General features: G+C 36.5%; 1 protein-coding gene across 30 annotated transcripts in view; it reads right to left on the reverse strand.

Annotated features, from left to right (window-relative positions):
* Positions 1–24,591, reverse strand: part of EHBP1 (EH domain binding protein 1) — a 418,858-nt gene that overhangs the window by 196,896 nt on the left and 197,371 nt on the right. For all 30 annotated transcript variants that reach the window (XM_077958265.1, XM_077958254.1, XM_077958260.1 and 27 more), the window contains 2 exon segments: positions 13,426–13,607; positions 8,588–8,727 (listed from right to left, as the gene is read on the reverse strand). In XM_077958265.1, coding sequence (XP_077814391.1) covers positions 8,588–8,727; positions 13,426–13,607 — 322 coding nt within the window.

The raw sequence follows: 24,591 nt of genomic DNA on the forward strand, positions 1-24,591 counted from the left end.
TATCTCCCCTACTACCATCTGTGCTGTTAGATTTTGTTCCCTGAAGGTAGCCAATACGTCACTCTCTCTTCCTTCTCCCAAATTAACTTTATCGACTATGGGAAAAGGATTAACAAACACCAGGCAACATTGCTTATGGTAAAAATTAAACCTGATTGACAAATTGCATCTGGATGGGAAGATTCTGAATGAACTATATAGCTGGTGCAAGGCCACAGGTTTTAGCTTCTCTGAATGTGGAGACTCTTATAAATGTGCATGTCCCTTATAGGAACCTTGGAAACTGTATCCATGAAACTTGTACAAAGGTATCTGCTCACCAGTTTGGGTATTAAAAGGAAAAAAAAAAGATATCTGCTCTTGTGCTGCATGGCGATTTTAAGGCAAGGCAATCCCTGCTCCTAACTATGTGAATCTTGTACCCAAGTTGTCATTTGGTGGTAGGGGATAAACAATAGTATTCAGATTGCTGTGAAGACTGGTGAAAAAGGAATACCCTGCTGGCATACTGTGTTTCCTATCCAATATCCTTTTAAGTGAATCTAATACTGTTTGGCCTAAGTAGGTCATGTGAATGAATCTGAATGTCCGGCTGATTTTAGGTAGACTCCATGGTGATCTTTGCAACACAACAAACTTTAAGAATATCAGGGGTCTTTCGGGAGCCTCATAATGTCTGAGTTCTCTTAACAATGCTTGCTGTAAACTGCTTCAGTTGAACTTGATTTTTTGTGACGTATTCAACAGGGCCTTGTCTTTATAAAAACAGGGGTCTTTATTTTTCTTCCTGTTGGTGTATATTCAGAAATTCAACATGAATTCCAAAGATGATCATATTGCCAAATAGTGCTTCAAGCATTGTGTGACTGCCATACAGATGGAGGCATTTATTGTTCTGAAACCATATGGTTTAATAATTTCTGCTACTGGCTGCAGCAAACTTTCTATTAAAAGGCATTTTTTCTGCAACTCCAAGGTCTATCACTCCTGCTACATTTCAGTGATTTTTCCAACTGTAATTCAAAATTCTCCTGCCTATTCACTGGTGCTACACCTCAGTAAAATGTATCTATAGAAACAGCATCAATAAATGGTTCCTGCCTGAGAGCTAGTCCCAAATATGTATCTATTTAGCAGGGGAGTCTGTCTCAGGATAGTGTAGGGAGTTTTGATCAGTGCAAGTACAGATACCATGGATTTACTGTCACCTCCCAGCAAAGACTGTAATTTTGGAGGATATGTTTTGTCAAATACTGCTGATTTAACAGCAACTTTCCATAAGAAATTACTCACTACATGAATAACCGTGAGGTGTCAATCTAAGAGGTACACAATTGTTAACAGTCTGTTCCCTCAAGAAATTTTGAGCTTTATTGGAGAAATAATACATTCAACATAATTTTAGTGATATAATACAATTGCACTTTATGCATTTAGATTGCAATATTAAGATATAATTAACAGGAACAATTTAAAATAATAATTCCTTCCGCCATAAAAATTGTGTCAATAACAATTTCAAACTTGGAAGGAAGAGTTAATATAAACTGTGTTTAAGCTATTGCCACTTTTGCCGGTAAATAAAAATACTTACCATACTTTATTTGTAACCATATTTATAAAATACGTCCATTTTGTTCTCTTGAGCTATTATTTTAACATTAATGCTGTTAAATTTCAATAAACTTTTTATTATACTAAAACTACTTCACTCAAATACTTTTAAAGTGGTCGTGCTGTTGCTAAAAAAAAATATCCCTGAAAGTTAGTAACTTTGGAATGGGATTTACATGTGCTAAAAAATGCAACTACGGAAGTCAAACAACTGCCATAATGCTGTGCTATTAATTTAGGTTACCATACTCTGCAAACATAATAGAAAATGACAAGAAAAAAACTGTAATATCAAATCAAAACTATGCTACAATGCTTGTGAATTTGTTAGGACTTAGAACCTACATCTAGGTACCCACTGCCCCACCGCCCCTTCTTCTTCAACACACACAATTTGCATTCATTCTTTTTAGAAAATTGGTTTTGAATTACTGAGCTTTGAATTATGTGTGCATATTCCTTCTACAAAATGGAACCACTCTACCCTGTACAACGTAGTATGTGATTAAATGTCAAATGGAATAAGATAAGCCAGAGGGAATGAAGTTTCATTCATTCACTATGGCCTTTCAGTTAACATATATTTAATTCCTAACATGTTCCAGATAATGTGCTGGAACCTAGAGATGAAAAAATGATTAGAACACAGTTTCTACTTTCAGGGAATTTCATAAAATATAAAAAATGTAAATAACACAAAATACAGGCATCCAAAGTTGCCTCAAAACAATTTCTTCAATTAGGTTCAGAGAATTTTAAACTGTCTAACAGAAAATTACTGCTCTTGCAGGAATTTTAGAAAATAAGGAATAGCGTATGTTTAATCAACAAAGGTTTAGCTATGAAATCTAATAATTATTGAATCATTGAATCTATATTTCCCTCAAAACACTACTGTTCTCTTACTCTTCCTTTCAATAGTAGTGTAGAAATTGTAATATATTGTCATTTTTTCTCCCATGGCTGTGATCAAAATAGCACAGTACTGCTCAAAACAACTGCAAATGTGTGGTTTAAAAAATTCCTACTTAAGAGTACCCGTATCTAATTGAGATTTAGTTTTAATCAAAAGCCATCTACAAATAACAAACCATATTCTCTAACTAAAAAGATCCAATTAATATCCCACTGGAACTGTAAAAACTCAGTCTATAGGAAAATGCCTACATTTGTATATGGTAGTAGCATAAAGGATGGAATGGTCAAGCTTAAGAGGGAGGGGGCATCAAAGGCTTCTCAGAGTATGTGACAAGTGAATTAAATTTTGAAGGATAGGTATATTATGGTCTGAATGCTGATGTCCCCCCAAAATTCCTATGTTGGAATTTAATACCTAAGGTGAAGGCATTAGGAGGTGGAGCTTACAGAGAGGTCATTAGTTCATGTGGGCTCTGCTCTCATGGATAATACTATTGCCGTTATAAAAGGCTTTGAGGACCGGGCGCAGTGGCTCATGCCTATAACCCCAGCACTTTGGGAGGTCAAGGCAGGTGGATCACCTGAGGTCAGGAGTTCAAGACCAGCCTGGCCAACATGGTTAAACCCCATCTCAACTAAAAATACAAATATTAGCTGAGTGTGGTGGCACACACCTGTGATCCCAGCTACTGGGGAGGCTGAGGCAGGAGAATCCCTTGAACCTGGGAGGTAGAAGTTACAGTGAGCCCAGACTGCGCCACCACACTCCAGCCTGGGCAACAAAGTGAGACTTTGTCTCAAAAAAAAAAAAAAAAAGGCTTTGAGGGAGCAAGTTTGTCCCTTGTCCTCTTCTTTGCTGTTCCTTCACATGAAGGCACACACAGGGCACCATCTACATGGAACAGACTCTCACAAGATAACAAATCTGCAGGCTCCTTCATCTTGGATTTCCCATCTTCCAAAACTGTGTGTAATAAATTTCTGTTGATTACAAATTACCCAACCTAAGGTATTTCGTTACAGCAGCCCAAGCAAACTAAGACAAGTTAGAAGGTGATTGGTAGTACTAGGGGAAAGACACCCACTTATTCTTCTGGAAATACTCCAGAGAGCCAAATAACCAAAACAAGAAAGAAAGGAAAGAAAAAGAAAGAAAGAAAAGACAAGAGAAGAGAAGACAGAAGAGGAGAGAAGAGAAGAGAAGAGAAGAGAAGAGAAGAGAAGAGAAGAGAAGAGAAGAGAAGAGACCAAAACTCAAAGACGGGAAAGATATCACATTTAAAAAATTGTTGCTGATATCATCATAAAATACAATGCAAATGTCAGTATATACTATTGAAAAGAATTAGCAAAATGTTATTGAAATAAACATAAAAGCCAATGGGGTTGGAGGGAAGGGTTTAAATAAAGTTAAGAAGAGAATCAGACTGCATCTCTCATTCTACAAGAAGAGAGTCAATAAATTTTGCTTTATTTTTAATGTAAGTAGAGAAATAAAAGTTTACTCATTTTTCTGTCTGGCTTATTTATTTATTAGAGAGAATGCTAGCCTAAAATGAAAATAGGTTATATACCTTCTAAGTTACTCTATGAAACATGTTTAAAAACAGAAAATCTAAGAAAAGCAACATGTAAGGGATAGGTGGAAAAAATAAGAAAAGGCCCCAAAATAAAAGTATAAAGTAATATAAATACACGTAAGTATATCAGTTATCAAGAAATATAATATTGAAGGGCAAAGCCTATAAAGTTAAATCAACCAAATGCTGTATATAAAAGAAGCACTTAAAATAACACAGATAGGTTAAAAATCAAGTGACAAATATGCCAAGAAAATAAAAATCTAAAAAAACCATTGTTTACAAATATCAACAGGCAAAATTTCAAGGCAAGAGGCATTAAATGGGGCAAACCGATACAAATTATGAGGCTTTAAGATAATAAACTTTTATAGAATAAATAATTTGGCAGTGAAGTTTTCTGTCTTTAAAAAATAAACTATATATATACAGTCGTTCCTTGGCACAGATGGAGGTTTGCTTCCAGGAACCCTGTCTATACCAAAATCCATACATCAAGTCCCAAAGCAGGCCCTTCAGAACCCACATATATGAAAAGTGGGCCCTCCATATGTATGTAGGTTTTGTACACTGTGAATACCGCATTTTCCATGTGTTTGGTTGAAAAAACATCATGTATAGGTGGACCCATGTAGTTCAATCCATGCTGTTTCAGCCTCAACTGTACAGGTACAATCTCAGACATATTGCTAGTCTGGTTCCAGACCACTACAATAAAGCGAATATTGCAATAAAGCAAGTCACAAAAACTTTTTGGTTTCCCAATGCATATAAAAGTTATATTTATACTATAGTCTATTAAGTGTGCAATAGCATTATGCCTAACAACAACATATATACCTTAATTAAAAAATGTTAACAATCATCTGAGCCTTGAGTGAGTGATGATCTTTTTGGTGTTGGTGGGTCCGCCTTGATGTTGATGGCTACTGATTAATCAGGGTGGTGGTTGCTGAAGGTTGGGTAATTCCTTAAAATACTTGTTGCCATTTCTTAATATAAGACAGCAAACAATTGAATCCTCCTTTCATTAAAAATTTCTCTGTAGCGTGCAATGCTGTTTGACATTTTACCCATAGTAGAGCTTCTTTCTAAATTGAAATAAATCCTCTCAAACACTGCCACTACTTTATCAAAGTTGATGTGATATTCTAAATCGTTTGTTGTCATTTCAACAACGTTCCCAGCACCTTCACCAGAAGTAGGTTCCATGTCAAGAAGCTACTTTCTTTGTTCATCCAGAGAAGCAACTCCTCATCCATTCAAGTTTTATCATGAGATTGCAGCAATTCAGTTATATCCTTAAGCTCCACCTCTAATGCTGGTCCTCTTGCTATTTTTCCACCACAACTGAATTACTTCCTCCACTGAAGTCTTGAAACCCTCAAAGTCTGCCATGAGGATCAAAATCAGCCTCTTCCGTCTTCCAAACTCCTGTTGATGTTGACATTTTGACCTCTTCCCATGAATCACAAAATTCTTAATGGTATCTAGAACTGTGAGTCCTTTCCAAGAGGTTTTCAATTTACCTGGCCTAGATCATCAGAGGAATCACTATTACAGCTACACCTTACAAAATGTATTTCTTAAATAATAAGGCTTGAAAGCCAAAATTACTCCTTGAACTATGTGCTGTAGAAACAACACTAATCTCTTTGTACATCTCCATCACAGCTCTTGGGCAACCAGGTACGCTGTCAATGAGCAGCGGTGTTGCTTTTTTAGGGAGCATGCTAAAAAGGAATGAGTAGTAATATTTTGGAAAGCATCTTTTTTCTGTACAGCAGATCTCAACAATGGACTTAAAATATTCAGTAAACCATGCTATAAAAAGATGTGCTAACAAGAGAGTCAACTTGCCATTTGAAGCTTTGAGGCTCTGCAGCCAGGTGTTAGACTTTGCCTTTCTAGCTATGAAATTCCTAGATGGCATCTTCTTCCAATAGAGGGCTGTATTGTCTATATGTAAAATCTGTGTTTTTATGTAGCCAGCTTCATCAATCATCTTGGTTAGATCTTCTGGATAACCTGCTGCAGTTTCTATACCAGCATTTACTGCTTTACTTCACACTTTCATGTTATGGACATGAGTTCTTTCCTTAAACCTCATGAACCAACCTCTGCTAGCTTCAAACTTTTCTTCTGCAGCTTCCTCGCCTTTCTCAGCCTTCACAGAATTGAACAGAGTTAGGGCCTTGCTCTGGATTAGGCTTTGGCTTAAGGGAATGCTATGGCTGGTTTGATATTCTATCCAGACCATTAAAGCTTTCTCTGTATCGGCAATAAGGCTTTATACATTTTTTAAATCTTCCATGTGTTCACTGGGGTAGAACTTTTAATTTCCTTCTAGAATTTTTTCTTTGCATTCACAACTTGTTTAACTGTGTAGCACAAGAGGCCTTTGCATTTGGCCTATCTTTGGTTTAGACATGCCTCCCTCACAAAGCTTAATAATTTCTAGCTTTTTATTTAAAGGGAAAGACATACAACTCTTCCTTTCACTTAAACACCCACAGGCATTGCAGGGTTATTAACTAGCCTAATTTCAACATTGTTATGTCTCAGGGAATTAGGAGGCCCAAGGAGAGGAATAGAGACAGGGAACAGTTAGTTGGTGGAGCAGTCAGAACACACTTGATTAAGTTTGCTGTCTTATATGGGTGCAATTCATGGCACCTCAAAATAATAACAATATTAACATCAAAGATAATTGGTCACAGATCACCATAACAGATATAACAATAATGACAAAGTGTGAAATATTGCAAAAGTTATCAAACTGACACAGAGACACAGAGAAACAAAGTGAGCACATGCTGCTGGTAAGACTGATAGACTAAGCTGATAGACTTGCTCAATGCAGGGTTGCCAAAAATCTTCAATTTGTTAAAAAAAAAAAAAATCTATGAAGTGCAATAAAGCAAAGTTCAGTAAAACAAGCTATACCTGTAATGAAAAGTTGATTCTAATGATGAATGCAACAAATAGAATATACATGTAAAAATATATTTATAGAAAATGTAGCCGGGCGCAGTGGCTCACGCCTGTAATCCCAGCACTTTGGGAGGCCAAGACGGGCGGATCACAAGGTCAGGAGATCGAGACCATGCTGACTAACACGGTGAAACCCCCATCTCTACTAAAAATACAAAAAGATTAGCTGGGTGTGGTGGCAGGCGCCTGTAGTCCCAGCTACTCGGGAGGCTGAGGCAGGAGAATGGCGTGAACCCGGGAGGCGGAGCTTGCGATGAGCCAAGATCGCGCCACTGCACTCCTGCCTGGGCGACAGAGCAAGACTCCACCTCAAAAACAAAAAACAAAAAAAAAAAGAAAAGAAAATGTATAAATCATATATCTAGACTACAAATAAAAAAACCTCAATACAATTCTTAAAACATTTGAGATTCAAGAGACTTCTGAATTTTATTTGAATGAATAAGCAAACAAACTAGAAACAAATAAAGCACATGGTAAAACACACTCTCCAAAACATGGTTGGGCCAAATAATAAATCAAAACTGCAATCACAAATTAGAAAACAATAAAATTTACACATGAAAAAACATCTAATTTTACACACAAGCCTGAGCAGTTCCTTATGATAGATTTCTTGTTGTGGAATGGAAGTGAAGGTCATCAGAGTCAAGGAAGTCACAGAACTTTTTAGCTGAGTAGTTAAATGAGTGATCCATGGGGTAAATGGAAATCCCCCACATGATAGCAGGAGTTGAGGCAGAACCAAAAGATGAGTGACAAAGTGCCCAAATGAATTTGAAAAAATCACCAAGAGGTAAACAGATGACAGAAGTGAAGGGACATCAATTCAGAAATTTAGAGCAATTAATTAACTAAAAGAATATGTAAATTGTGCTTAACTTTCACTGCAATAATAGAAGTATAACATCAATTTCTTAAGTGTGATAGCCAAATTGTCAATAAATATTTATTGACCAATTAATAAAAAGTTCTAACCACTTAACATCTTCCTAGCTTGATCAAACCAGCTTGAAGGAACACCTGCATAGAAGCTTCAATACCAGGATACATAAGATATATAAATTCAAAAACAGAATGTCCACATAATTCAAGTAAATAAATGAATATGAAACAGAAGAAGCTGGCCAATCCATCTCCTTATTGTGTCCTATTATCCTTTACAGGCTGATCTTTACTTACACAGGTTTCATCCACACATTGACAAAATAAGTATGGCCAGATTTAGGTTGCTTTGTACTATAATTCAATATTGTTTTTTGTTATTCTGACCATCCTTGTACTTGATCTCAAACTGCTAAAATCTATTATAAACAGCATGGAAAGTTTTCAGAGAACTGTATGGTATATTTTATTGCAGAAAAGCTTAAAGAAAAAAAAAAACCCTAATAAGTAGAATTGTTTTTTCCTGGGAAATGAGAATGAGTTTTTGAACTCTGCAACAAAAGACAGACTTTTAGTTTAATGCTAATAAAACCAACCTGTAATTTTAGCTGCCTTTTCTTCTTGGTTCACTCTGTTCTCATCATCGTCTTCATTATCTTCTTCAAAGTCATCTAAATTGCCAATGTCGGCCTGCTTCATACTCATCAAACTAGCCAAACTTTGCATGTCTTCGTCTCTACATCAGTGATTCAAAATATAACATATTGTATTAAACGACAGTTAGAAAAATGATGGTTCTTAAGAAAATAATAAATTCCTTCTTTCTATAAGGTATGTCAATAAGTCTTTCTCATCAGTTGTACAAGAATATTGAAAAATCTAAATACTCATATTCATTAATTTTTAAATGGCATGCTTAATTAGTAAAGAGCTAATAAGATTAAAAATTAACTGGTTAGATCAAAGACTTAAATCTAAACCTGAAACCATAAATATTCTAGAAGATAACATTGGAAAAGTCTTCTAGGTATTGACTTAAGCAAAGAGTTCATGACCAAGAACCCCAAAGCAAATGCAACAAAAACAAATAGATGGGACCTTATTAAACTAAAAAGCTTCTGCACAGCAAAAGAAATCATCAGCAGAATAAACAGACAACTCACAGAGTAGGAGAAAATATTCACAAACTATGCATCCAACAAAGGACTAATATCCAAAATCCACAAGGAAGTCAAACAAATCAGCAAGAAAAAAATGAAATAATCCCATCAAAAAGTGGGCTAAGGACATGAATAGACAATTCTTGTAAGAAGATATACCAACTGGGCGTGGTGGCTCACGCCTGTAATCCCAGCACTTTGGGAGGCCGATGTGGGCGCTCACAAGGTCAGGAGTTCAACACCAGACTGACCAACATGGTGAAATACCGTCTCTACTAAAAAAACAAAAATTAGCTGGACATGGCAGCTTGCGCCTGTAATCCAAGCTACTCAGGAGGCTAAGGCAGGAGAATCACTTGAACCCAGGAGGCAGAAGATGCAGTGAGCCAAGAATGCGCTACTACACTCCAGCCTGGGCGACAGAGTGAGACTCTGTCTAAAAAAAAAAAAGAAAGAAAAAGAAAAGAAGATATACAAATGACCAACAAACATGAGAAAACGCTCAACATCACTAATCATCAGGGAAATGCAAATCAAAACCACAGCGAGATACCACATTACTCCTGCAATAGCGGCCATAATTTAAGAAAAAAACAAAACAGATGTTGGCATGGATGTGATGAAAAGAGAACAGTTTTACACTGCTAGTAAGAATGTAAACTGGTACAACCACTATGAAAAACAGTATGGAGATTCCTTAAAGAATTAAAAGCAGAACTACTGTCTGATCCAGGAATCCCACTGCAGGGTATCTACCCAGAAAAAAATAAGTTATTACAGGAAAAAGATACTTGCACATGCAATGTTTATAGTGGCATAATTTGCAATTGCAAAAATATGGAACCAGCCTAAAAGCCCATTGACCAATGAGCGGATAAGGAAAATGTGGTGTGTGTGTATATATATACACACACACAGCATGGACTACTCCTATATATATACATATATATATACACACACACACACACACAAAAAAAAAAACATGGAATACTCCTCAGCCTTAAAAAGGAACAAAATAATGGCATTTGCAGCAACCTGGATGGAATGGAGAACACTATTCTAAGTGAAGTAACTCAGGAATGAAAAACCAAACATCGTATGTTCTCACGTTTAAGTAGCAGCTCAGCTACGAGGATGCAAAAGCATAGTAATAATATAATGGACTTTGGAGACTTGCGGGGAAGAGTGGGAGCGGTGTGAGGGATAAAAGACTACATACTGAGTACCGTGTACACTGCTCAAGAGATGGATGCACCAATATCTCAGAAATCATCACTAAAGAACTTTCCTATGCAACCAAACACCACCTGTTTCCCCGTAATGATTGAAATAAAATAATAATAAAAAAATTAACTGGTTAGGAATTAGTTCAATTCTGTGCTGTAGATATATATGGAAGACTAAAATATTCTTTTCTTTTTTTTTCAGACAGGGTCTCACTCTATAAGCCAGGCTGGCTGTAGTGCAGCAGTGTGAACATGGCTCACTGCATCCTCCTGGACTCAAGCAATTATCCCACCTTAGCCTCCTGAGTAGCTGGGACCCCAGGCGTGGAGCACCATGCCCAGCTAATTTTTAAAATTTTTGTAGAGAGGGGGTCTTGCCATTGTGGTTCAGGCTGGTCTCAAACTCCTGGGCTCAAGTGATTCTCCCACCTCAGGCTCCCAAAGTGTTGGGATTACAGGTGTGAACCACTGTGCCTTGCCTAAAATTTTCTTCAAGGAATTAAAGTACGGTTTCCTGAGCATTAAGTCTGGAAACAAAAACTTGTTTCAAAAAACAGCGAGACAGTTTGCAAATGAGATAAGATCTAGAGTTTAAAGTACTCAAACTTCCCAAATGAATTAGAACAAGATTTTAAATCTGAAGTCCATGTAGGCTTTTGAGTTTGTGTGTAGGAGGGAAACAAAGTGGTAAACCCCTGTAAATCACACTTAAATCTTGTTTAAATGTGCATTGTTTTTCCAACAGGGCCATAACCTCCCAAAAGTGAAGAAACTCTTACATCAGGAAAAGCGCTTTAAAAACACAGTCAAACAGTTTTAAGAGTTACAAGATAAAAAAATTACCTTGGCTGACTGTCAGTTAAATACCATGTATTCGATAAATATAAACTTTTTAAAACGTTTTAAGTATTTTAAGTATAAATTTATAAACTTTATATTAAGTATTCTAAAAGTCAAATCATTTATATTTTCATCATGTATTATTTTCACCTTAAATTTCAAATAAACTACAGTGAATGAAATATGTATCTATTATTTACAAATTAATTTTTACTTTGCTACACCTCCCCCAAATTCAGAAAGTCAAATTAAGATACTGTTTCTTTGTAAAGTAATGCTTAATATGCCATTATCTTCTAAATATAGTATGGCTTTACAGACTAAACTGGTTTTTAAAAATTCTTTGCATCTTATGTCATATAAGCCTTAGAATTAACAAAGTCATTTCCCCTTTTAAAAATAAATTTAGTGACACAAAGTTTTCACGAGCAAAAAAGTTGTATTACCTTACGTGAATGTCTTACAAATTGCTCTCTTATCAACAGGAGACAATTTCAAAATGTCATTCTTAAAATGTTAACTTGCTTGTTGGGCGCAGTGGTTCACACCTGTAATCCCAACACTTTGGGAGGCCGAGGCGGGTGGATCACTTAAGGTCAAGAGTTCGAGACCAGCCTGGCCAACATGGTGAAACCCCGCCTCTACCAAAAATATAAAAAATTAGCCAGGTGTGGTGGTGCACACCTGTAATGCCAGCTACTCAGGAGGCTGAGGCAGGAGAATCGCTTGAACCCAGGAGGTGGAGGTTGCAGTGAGCCAAGATCGTGCCACTGCACTCCAGCCTGGGTGACAGAGTGAGATTCTGTCTCCAAAAAATAAAAATAAAAAAAAGTTAACTTGCTTAATTTCATACCACTTTAATTTCCTCATATTTTAACCCTGAATATTTTTCTTTGGGGAAGGTAAAAAGGCAAAGAAGAAAGAGGTAGAGAGGGAGTTTAGGGTGTCCGGAAAGAATTCCTTTTCAATTCAAATTGAGACATTTGGTTTGGCTGAATTTCTTCTCACCCAGATTCCCATGAATGGTGCTGATTCACTTACAGCTTTTGCCCAGTGGAAGGAAGTCCACCCTCAAAAGATCTTCTCTGAATTTGTTTCTCTTCTTCCTGTGTTTCCTTTCCTTTTATTTTGGCTTAAACTTCAGCGTAAGAACTTTATTTTTAATTACTCAGTATTTAAGTCTATAATTTAAGGTCCTGAGACGAAAGACTAAGATGCTTCCATTCTGCACTGTCTCCCTACCACACTGGCTTAGAATCCAACTTTCCAGAGAGGAGGCTTACTGTTATCTAACAAGTCATGTGTTGACATGTAGATGAGTGTTCAAACATCTCATTTGACTGACGCACAAAATCCAGTCTAATCAGTCATGTAGACACAGCCGATTATAGTAACCACATTCCAATAGGTCAAATACATTCAGAACTGTGATTCAGATTAGCTAAAATGTTCACAGCTATCTCTTTCCCCTCACCTTTTAAGTCTAGGTATAGAATTTCCATTTCTCCTGTTTCTTCATCTTCCACTCCACTCAGGTACGAACCCTTTCACAACACCCGTAACATTCACTTACCCCTGACTTGATTGTATGCAATAACTAGGGTGAATCTTACTTTTTTCTCCCTTTTGTAGCTATGTTCACCTCATTTTGTCACATTAGAGTTTTACTCTTTGAAGAGACTAGAACTGAATCTAGAAATCTTTGTGCAATGCTGACTCAGTGCTTAAAAAGTGATTTTTGAAAAGAAAATGATTACCATCATTTTCTAACTGTACCTTCCTACATAATTTTTGGAAGGTTGAGCCAAGGAATATGATTTGGCAACAGTTCCCTTAATTATTTCATCCCTTTTATCCTAAACTTTTCGTTTTGGGTTCCTCTCATGTCTCAATTGCATCAAACAGTTCTACACATTGAACTGTGTGTACTTCAGAGTACACACTACTACACTGAAGACACTGAAATATAAAACACTTATAATATCCTAAAATATTCAATTTAAATTTTGAAACCAGCTGTGATCACTTTTATATTACTGTACATTCTCTGGAGTCACAAGGAGTTCCCTTAACTCAGCCTCTGAAACAAAGAATGGCAAAAATGATTGGTATGCTGTAAGATGTTCAACTGTTGCCAGTCTACTGAGTCAAAAGCTATGGTGTACTGAAACACAATGTAAGGCAGGTTATTTGACAAAAGAAACTTACGTGGCTTTTCCTTCCCTCAGGAAGATGCAAGATAATGAAAACTGAAGAGTGGCAGATACAACTTTTTTAGATAATGGCTTGAATTTTAACTTGACATCAGTCTGAGTTGGCATAGGGCTTGCATACTGTTTCATATTGATGCTGCTAGTAGCAAGAGCTTTCCTTCGACCAGAAGGGGATTCCTGGAAGATTAAAGAAAAAAAAAAGTATGTAATTTTGAGTTATTTTATAGTCAAATATTTTACAGTACGATTTTAATAATAAATCAAATAATTGAAAACTTCCTTCTCCTATTAAATTCCTATCACACAATAACTAAATAAAATTACAATGAAGTTGTATCACAGCTTTTATATTTATAAGTAAGGCAGATATGCAATTGGAAAGAGGTAACTCAGGCAGAAACAAGAGAAGATTAGAACAACCCTAAACACCAGAAAAGGAGAAGCAAGGAATGAAAATTAGGACAGAAAGACTCCAGAGTTACTATCAGAAGAGGATCCAATACAGGGCTAGGCATCAACAAATACTCAACAGTTGTTTTCCTTGCTTTGATTACATTTAATGTAACCTAATGATATTTCTCCTTTTTAAATGCCTATGATTATTTATAGAACTTCCAGCCTTGGTGGCATTCTACTTTTTTTTTTTTTTTTTTTGTGTCTAAAATATCTGAATTCTATGTATCCTGTAATTTGAGTCTTATTTCTTCCCCAGGCCTTTTTTTTATTGTGTCAGTCCATAGTTCTCTCTCCCATAAAAGCACATATATCATAAAAGAAACAGTTGGCTTTCTGATCCTATGCCTAGACATCACTGACTCCGGCAGATCTCAAGAATTCTTCTCAACACTGCTATTGCCAATTCATCAGAAACAGAACACAAAATGAAACCTATTTGCTATTAAGGGTACTTAACATTCCATTACTAAACCTATTGTGTTTCTTAACTATACTTTACAGAATAATAGCCTGGGAGAACAATGAAAACAGGACAGCAAAATACTGGTTGTGCATTAACTTTGTACAAGACATCATGTAAATTCTGGGGAGATATGATGAATAAGACATAATCTCTGCAGGTTCTATGGCAAAGGGAAAATTTTAGATGTAGGATAATGTGTAAATAATATAAATCAGAGATCATGTACCACTATTTCTTGTAGTTTACTGATACGGGAGTTAAGACCAAAATTTAAATCTTAATTTTCAAGCTGTGTGACCGTGGGCAAGTCAGAAAACTTGAGTCTCAGTAACCTTCTCTATAAAATAAGGAGTCTAAACAGAAATCCATTCAAGTTCTATAATTATTTTCCACAAAATTATTCAATTTTCAAACCAAGGTAAGAAAAACTACCATTAATACCTTTGAACTATTATTTAATAAATCTTTATTTCTTCTATGTTTGAAAAATTTGCCTAAAATAAGGATACACTAATTTAATCAAAATATTAAAACAGTCTTTAAAAAAAACCCTGATATTTCTACCCAACGGAACAAGTAAAAATGTAATGTAGTATCCCTAAAGAATACCTTATTTTAAAATGTGGTCTTATCTGTCAGATTATGCACAGCAATAATATACAGAACTATTAGTGCATGTAGATACCTTATGAATGAATTTCAAAAATGCATCAAGCACTTGAGAAGGATTTAAGCCCTCTCAGAAGAAATACTTAAGAATATGCAAATATCCTCAACTGAATCAAGTTGAACAGATGTGACTATACCAAGCAATATAAGTGTTCTTTCCCTGGTCGCTACTGTCAATCAAAGAATAAGATTAAGGTCCAAGGTTCTGACAATGAGCAAAATGAAAAAGTACGATCAGAGAGTATCAATTTGTTACAATGATATGAACAATAATCTCTCATTGTACCTTTAGAATAGCTAACAATTTCCACATATAATATAGAATTTAAAGCCTCTGTTTTGAAAGCATGAGATATAAACTGTCACATATTATTTTCAGTTTTTGTTAAACAAATCTGTTTCACAAAGTATGGCATTGATCCCTTGATATAATTATTTAATTTTATAACAAAATAAGCTATAAAAATTAAGATAATGTAGAAATGAGCATAATTTTAAAAACTTAGTTTAAGAATGGTTCTGCAAGAGTCTAGATTTTGTATCATATTCTGCCAATTCCGTTTTTTAGAGTAAAAAGTATGCAGAAAAATTTTTCTGCTGAACTCATGTTCATGGCAAAAAAAAAAAGTGTTTTTTAAGCATCTGGTAAATCAGTGTCTTTGAAACAATAGGTAACAAAAGCTACTAAATTCTAAATACAATTAGCTGTACTACTTAAGCAATTATTTGCTTAGGAACAATGCAAAGAGCCCTTTCTGAGGTCTGGTCAGCTAAGTAGAAGAGAGCTCTTTTGAGTCTATGATATCCATTCCCACTATTAGTTAACACAGGACCTCACTAGAGTCTGTGTCCTTAATATACTATGTCCTTGATATAATGGCTCCCTTTCGGGAAAAGGAATTTGAGTGGTGTTCATAGTAATTCTCCACCTAGCTCAGACATTGTTCTCTCCTTAAAATTAGCTATCTCAGAAAATACATTTTAAGAAGAATAGTAATGAGGGAAAATATGGGGATCTTTCACAGCTCTAACCCAACTCAATGAATTTTCATTCTTTATAACCACGAAGTCTAAATCTGTACCCACCCAAGATGGACATCACTGCTATGATCAGTTCTATAAGAGGAATGAAATAACTGACTGCACTCAAACAAGTATGTCTTTTGGATCCTATAGTCCTTCTTAAACGGACTAGGGATCAGCCAGGGAGAGACAGTTTAGAGAGAATTACTATTATTGCTGCCAGGGTCCTAATGCTACTTCAGATCATATGTGGGTTGGACAAAAGAACAAGAATGAGAGAAAAAAGAGTAAGAGGAACTAGTAGAAAATGAAAGTTTGGAGATAAGAGTCAATAAAAAAGTGAATGTTGAATATCTGTCTAAATATCTGTCTCTGGGCCTATGTTTAAATATCTGTTTGTATGTGCATCTGGCAGTATTTTTGAAATTAGTTCAAAATCCCTACAGCAAAGGTTCTTAAACTTTAAAGTTTATTAAAAACCAAAAACAAAATTAAGAAACATTATTAAAACTGTTAATGCCTGGATCCCACCACTAGAGATCCTAAATTAGTAGACCTAAAGATGGACTTAGGAATCTTGACTACTGAAAAGTAATATCCCCCCCTCCACACAAGTACACCACCACTACCAGGAGATTCTGATCCAGTTAATCTAAAATCATATTTTTAGAAACACTTCCCCTAAGTTATTACACAAAATTATTTTAATTTAAAAATGTCACTCATTTTTCATAACTATTCTCATTGTCAGAAAAAGACTTAGCCTATATATTTCCATTTCTTTGAAATACAGCCTATTGTAGTTGGAATCAGACAAACCTGGATTCGAATGTGGCACCAGCACTTATTCACTGGTTAATCTTTGGCAGATTTCTTCATGTATCTAAGCCTCAGTTTCACACTCTCAGATTGGCAAATATTTTGTAAAGCTGGACGTTACCAAGTGTTGATAAGAATGCGAAACAACGCAAACTCTCTTATACTGCTGGAGAGTTTCAACTGATATGGGAGACTTTAACATCCTACTGTCAACATCAGACAGATCAATGAGACAGAAAGTTAACAAGGATATCCAGGAATTGAACTTTCTACAATTTATCTATTCATTTTATTGTTGATGGACATATGGGTTGAAGCAGGTTTGCTTTTTTTGCTTTTTTGAGATGGAGTGCCGCTCTGTCACCCAGGCTGGAGTGCAGTGGCACAATCTCGGCTATAGCCTATGGCTCTGAGGCTACAAACCTGTACAGCATGTTACTGTACTGAATACTGCATGCAATTCTAACACAATGGTAAGTTTTGTGTATCTAAACATATTTAAACATGGAAAAGGTGCAGTAAAAATACAGGTGTACCATTTTAAAAACTTTTTAAATGGCGTGCCTATAGGGCACTAACATGAATGGAGTTGCAGGCTGGAAGTTGCTCTGGTTAAGTCAGTGAGTGAGTGGTGAGTGAATGTGAAGGCCTAGGACATTACTGTACACTCACCACTCACTCACTGACTTAACCAGAGCAACTTCCAGCCTGCAAGTTCCATTCATGTTAGTGCCCTATACAGGCATACCATTTAAAAAGTTTTTTCATGGTACACCTGTATTTTTCACAAATGTTCCATGGGTACTTAAAAAATATTTAACTGCTGTGTATATACTGCTGTCCACTTTTATGACAGGAGCATTTTTATGTAAAATCACTTATAGCACCAAATTATTATATTCTCTATGTGATAAGGAAAGTAGGAGTAGAAATTTTCAAATGTGAGATCATGGAATATTTTACTAAAGTGCACGAATCAAGGAACGAATAAGTGAAAGAGCTGAGGAGCCGCTCATAATCTGGGCAAAATTCCTAGTAATAAACCTTATAATAAACCTCTTTTTTCAATTTACCACCCCTCCCTCTGAACACACACACACTCTTACACAATTTTGAGCACACTGTATATGTACTTGATACTGTATTTTCTCTCAACTGGATTAATGCAATATCCTTTAAACTAATCTTGCTGCTTCTGCCTTTGCCCTGCAATTATTCCCAACACAGAAACTATGATGATCCTGGTAAAGCCAGATTATCTCATTCCTCTATTCAAAAGCCTTCAATTGCCCCAGAGTAAAAGCCAAAAAGCCCTTACTGGACCGATAGGCCCTATACCACCAGGGCTTCCTGACTTTGCTCTTTGATCTTATTGACTATGCTATTGCTCTATCTTTTTTTCTGCCCCAATATACTGGCCTCCTTACTTTCTCCAATGCACCAGGTATGCGTCTCCCTTAGAGGCTCTGCACTTGCTATTTCCATTACTAGGAATGTTCTTCTCATAGATATTATATGGCTAGCTCACCCACTTCCTTCAAGTCTTTTACTAAAACTCACTCTCCCAGAGAGGCCTTCTCTACCCACCTTACCTAAAATTTCAACCACACTTCCAATACACATATTTCATATTCCCCTTTACTTTTTCTCCTTAGCTTACGTGAGCAAATATGCAAATATGGTTTCCTTGCTCACCACTTTATCCTAGCCCTAGAACCACAGCATACAGCCATTGCTTAATAAATACTTGTTAAGTGAATGAAGTGTAATTCTAGGACTTATAACACTTCAAAGTACCTTTACATCATTAGTTTCTTCTGTTCAAGATTTTTTGCACATTCCTTTATCGTACCTCTCCTAAACAGGAGAAAAAGATGCGCGGTAACAAGAACTGTACAGTCTGTTTCCATTTGTACAGCTGGGCAGAGGTTTCTCCAAGCCAGAAAGGGCATAAACAGGTAGAAGGGACCCTGTGTGTGTGGAGAAATGGAGCAAAATAGGTATTCCTTCATTTGGTTTATGTCGTGGGAAAAAGGAGTGAAGGCAGTGAGTCACTTCAGTAACACCTTGGAAAGCTATTCCAAAAGCACTGTGGGCAAATCAGATGCCAGAGACATTATAGAATTAGGAGAGTTAGGCAAGAAAAGAGCCCTGTCTTAAACTAGCTAAATCCATGACAACTCCATACACAGATTATCCCCTAACCGAAGCCACAGTCTTCTTTACAGGCTCCTCTTCCTCCTTCTGACATTTAACCTCCTCTTATTTTAGGACTGTCTCTTGTAAACAGCATATATCCAAAAACAATTTTAATACAGTCTGATAATCACTGGCTTTTACCTGGAGAGTTTAGACTAACAGTTCTCAAGGGTTTTTGTCTTAAGACCCTTTACACACTTTATTTGAGAACTTCAAAGAGCTTCTGTTTACGTGGGTTATATCTATCAATATTTACTCTACTAAAAGGTAAAAATCTAGAAAATATTTCATTCATTTAAAAATAACAAGTTCATATATTAACATGTTTTATGAAGAATAAATATACTTTCTATACAAAATAACGTAATAAGAAGAATGTCTCTATTTTACATTTTTGTAAATCTCTTCAATGTCTTTATCTCTCTCTAAACTCTCTTTAATGTCTGGTTTAACAGACAGCTCTAGTCCTATATTCAATCTGTGATACAGATTGTTTTGGTTGAAGTGTATGAAGGAAAAAATCAAGTATCACACAGATATGTAGCTGGAAAATATGGGAGTATTTTAATTACTCTTTTCAGATAATTTCAAGTCTTCATATTTGATTTTATACCAAAACTCAAGTAGTAGTTTCTTAAAGGCTAATGGTAACACAGAGCCTGAAACTTTATCAAGGAACTTTTTAAACCCTGTTACATTAAAATCCATTGCTCTATTAGGCATACTGAATGAATCTTTTATCCAGGCATGACTTTGCAAAATTATAGTCATTTGAAAAATATTGATTCTCTGAATCATGTAGATATTGACACATTGCAATATAAAAAATCACATTTGTTTGTATCTTCACCAATTCCATCAGAAAAATCTTCAAGCATTGGGAAACTATCAATCGCAAGGTCTCTAATTTTCAATTGAAAGCTCAAATTTTGTCACTGACATATAATTTCAGTTGCCTACCTTTAAGTGGCAGGCTCACTTTGCTCTGTTTCAATAAAATATTTGCCAAATACCCAAGGGTGAATAACCACAGTTAGTTTTTTCAAGTAAAAAGTGGTGTTCCAGGAAAAGTGGCTACTTCAAAACTCAAATAATCTCATAAGTGCTTTTTCTTGAATAACTTTGTCCTTCGCAATGCAGCATAATTTCTTTATGCATACTTTTCACTTTGTCACAGGGCATATTAAAAAGACTAATACTCTAGTGTTGAAATATAATGAAATTAAAAATTTTACCACAACATCAAGAATAGTCTTAAATGAAACCCATGTGAGGGCTAGCTCCTGGTAATAAATTTTCAAGGGTGATATTGCCTTGACCAACTAATGCTAAGAATAGAAGTGGCAGATTTTCTCATCCATTTCTATACAGTAAGTTTATTTCTTCTTCATCCTTACAGTGATAGTACAAATCTGGGATCTTAGCTTTATGCAACAAGGGGGTCTTATTAGATCTTCTACCTTGGAGAAATGGGAGATGCTAGACTTTTTCTACATCTCCATGGAGAGGTAAAAGCAGTTAATCATAGGTTCAGTAGAAACCTTCAGTGGGAAAGCTATGATGAATCCTTATCTTCTGGACTTCCCCTTTCAGTTTTTACTATTACTGTTTTATGTCTTTGGATAGAATCTATAAGTGCCATTTCAGGGATGCATTTTAAAAGATTTTTTTCATATTTTACCTATTTTGTGCTATTTTCCAATATGGATTATTCATGCTATCTAGCCCATCACATTTCCAAAAGCAGAATTCTTCATTTAAATTTGATAAGAACAGAATTGAGCATTTTTATAAACAACCATCACAACAAAGTTCACCTGTCCCACTTTGACCTAAAGTCTTCAATGTAGTATTGTTTCAAATTTATTTTATTGGAATTCTCTAGATGTGGACCTATGATTACCAATGCAACATGTCATGCCTTTGTTGTTTTGTCGGTTTAGATGCTATGCCTTAACATCACCATAGGCCAATAGTAAGTACCTGATAATAAATCACTGCTTGCAGCACCACACCCTTCTAGAGTCTCAGTCTAGTGCCTGATTCTGTTCATGCCGTTATCCATCAGAACTCTTAAGTTCTGTTCTGAGTACTACTGAATCAGCGTACCACAAAATGAAGTGATGGGCAACATAATTCTTAATGGCATTCTAAGAACATGTGAGTAGATCAACGCTGGCTGTGTTAATCCATTGTGTGCTACTATAACAGAATACCAGAGACTGGTAATTTACAAAGAAAATGAATTTATTTCTCACAGCTCTGGAGGGCAGAAAGTCCAATGTCAAGGGGCCGGGATCTTGTGAGAATCTTCTTGCTGTGTCATCCCATGGCAGAAGGCCAAATGACAAAACAGCAGGCAATAAGGGACCAAACTTGCTTTTATAGCCAACCCACTCTCCCAATAAAGAACATGCTCTCAAGATGGTGAAATTAATGCATTCATAAAGGCAGAGGACTCAAGATCTTATCACCTCATACAGTTCCCACCTCTCAACACTGTTGTACTGGGGATTACTTTTCCAACACATGAACTTTGGAGGACACATTCAAACCACAGCATTCCTTCACAGCTCCCAAAATTCATGTCTTTCTCACATGCAAAATACATTCATTCCATCCCAATAACCCCAAAGTCTTAACCGATTCCAGCACTAATTCAAAAGTCCAAGTATAGAGTCTCATCTAAAGCAGATATTGGTGAGACTCAAGGTATGATTCACTATAAGGCAAATTCCACTCCAGTTGTGAACCTGTGAAATTAAACAAGTCATCTACTTCCAAAATATAATGGTGGAACAGACACAGGATAGACATTCCCATTCCAAAAGAGAGAAACAGGCAACAAGAAAGGAGTAACTAGTTTCAAGAAAGTCTAAAACCCAACAGGGAAAACAACATTAAGTCCTAAAGCTGAAGAATGATCGCTTTGGGCTCCACATCCCACATCCTAGGCACATTGGGGCACATGAGCAAAGCCACAGGGACAGCCCTCAGGCAACCCTGCCCCTATGGCTCTGCTGGACTCAGTCCACCCAGCAGCTCTGATGGGTTGGAGTTTCATGCCTGCAGCTTTCCCAGGCTGGAGTTGCACAGTGGTAGCTCACAGTTTTGGGGTATCTCAGGTGGCCTCATCCCCACAGCTCCAGCAAGTATCGCCTTGGTGAGGACTCTCTGCTGTAATCTTGCTCCAATGGCTCCACTAGACACTGCCCTAGTGGGGACTCTCTGTGGTGACTTCACCTCTGGAACAAGTTTCTCCCTGGGCCCCCAAGCTATCCACGACATCCTTTGAAATCTAGGTAGAGGTATCCATGCCCCCAAAGTTTTTGCATTCTTACAGGCCTGCAGACTTAACATCACATGGATACCACCAAGGCCTACCGATTGAGTCCTGCAGAGCTGCAGCACAAGCAGTACCTTGGCCTGCTTGAACCACAGCCATGGCTGGGGTGGCTAAAAACCACTGAGCTGGAATTCAGGAAACAGAGTACTGAGGTGGCCCTGGGCAGTAAGCCTGTTGAGGGCACCCCAGGCCCATCTCCTGAAGTCATTCTACCCTCCTAGAGTTCTAAGCCTGTGATGGGACAGGCAGCCTGGAAAATCAAACTGCTTGTGGGGTTATTCTCTCATTGTCTTGATGAATAGCACCTGGCTCCCTTCTAGTTGTACTCTCTTTAGCAAATGTACTAATCTCTTTAGTAAGTGGTTGCTTAGCTAAACCCTTAGTTTGCTCTCCTAAAGATGCCTTTTCACTCTTCAAATGGTCAGGCTATGAATTTTCCAACTTTTTGTGTTCTGCTTTTCTTTTAATTATAAATCTGCCTTTAAATAATTTCTCTCCACTCACATCTCACTACATGTAGTGAAAAGTATCCATGCATCTCCTGGAATATTTCGCTTAGTTATTTCTTCCACCAGATATCCTAGTTCATTACTCTTAAATTTTACCTTCCATAAAGCCCTTGGACATAGACATAATTTAGCCAAATTCTTCGCAAGTTCATAATAAGGACAGTCTGTATTCCAGGTCCCAATACCTTCTTCCTCATTTCCCTCTGAGACCTCCTCAGAATAGCCTTTACTGTCCGTATTTCTACTGGCATCCTAATGACAACTGAAATAACCTCTGAAAAGAGCTAGACTTTCCCTACAGCTCTTGTATTCTTCTAAGCCCTCACCAAACTACCCTCAATGCTCTAATTCATAGGAATCTAGGCATTTTCTAGCCTGCTTCACCAAATTCTTCCAGCCTCTACCTTTCACCAAGCTTCAAAACCACTTTCACATTTTCAAGTGTTTTTGTTATAGCAACAATCTCACTTCTCAGTACCAATTTTCTGTCTTAGTCCATTTTTTGCTGCTGTAACAGAGTATCAGAGACTGGGTAATTTATTAAGGAAAAAAAACCTAGTTGGCTCACAGTTCTAGAGCCTAAAAAGACCAACTCAAGGAGCCAGCATCTGGTGAGGGGTTTCTTGCTGCATTATCCCAAGGTAAAAGGTGGAAGGGCAAGAGAGCTTGTCAAAACCAAAAGCAAGCATGAGAGCAAGAGAAAGAGAGGGCTAAACTCATTTTTATAACAAACCCACTCTCACAATAAAGAACCTACTCCCATAATAACATTAATCCATTCATGAGGGTAGAGCCCTCACGATCTAATCACCTCTTAAAGTTCTCTCCTCTCAACACTGTTGCATTGGGGATTACATTTCCAATACAAGAACTTTGGGGGACACATTCAAATCACAGCACTGGACTTAAAAGTATCAGTGATCAGATCTTCTCTGTCTCATGATTACGTGAATTATTTCGAAATGTAAAGAATTCAAATACCCAATTATTTTTGTAAATATCCACTTTCTCTACTGACTCAAGAATCAAAATCATTAGAAGAGACCTTAGAAGTTTTTAAATCCAACTTGTCACCCCAATGCAAGAACACCTTATGCTGTATCGAGCAGTTATAAAATTTATTTGCCAGTACTTTTCATTCAACTTCAACCTAAAAACTCTCAAGACTTCACTATTTCTGAAACAAAATAATTTGATATGCTATACTATCAAGACCAATGATTTTTGCATTATTCTATAAATAATTAATAAGAGCCTATTATGGGCCTGGCATTCTCTCATTTAACTCTGTGGTAACACTTTAAATTTTACTGTCAAATGATAAAAAGTCAATCTATAAGTTAAACAGTTCTTACTTTTCAAAATTGTGATGCTGGTCCTCCAAGCTGTCACAAGTACCACATTTCTCAGGCCATGCTGAAAACATCTCTGCTTCATCAGCAGACCAAAATGGAATACTATAAAATTTAATTTAGAGTCCACGGAGCAATTAAATGCTAAAGCAGACATGCCACAGGGAGCTCTCTCAACCAAAAAGACTTAATTAGAAACCATATCAGCTAAAATAACCAACTTAGATGGTCGGATGGAAGAGAGTTTGGTAGCACAAATATAAAAGAGAAAGAATCAACATTAAAAATTGGTTCAGATATACACTCATAAACATTATAAAAATTA

Source organism: Macaca mulatta, chromosome 13, assembly GCF_049350105.2.
Source record: "Macaca mulatta isolate MMU2019108-1 chromosome 13, T2T-MMU8v2.0, whole genome shotgun sequence".
Taxonomy (NCBI): domain Eukaryota; kingdom Metazoa; phylum Chordata; class Mammalia; order Primates; family Cercopithecidae; genus Macaca; species Macaca mulatta.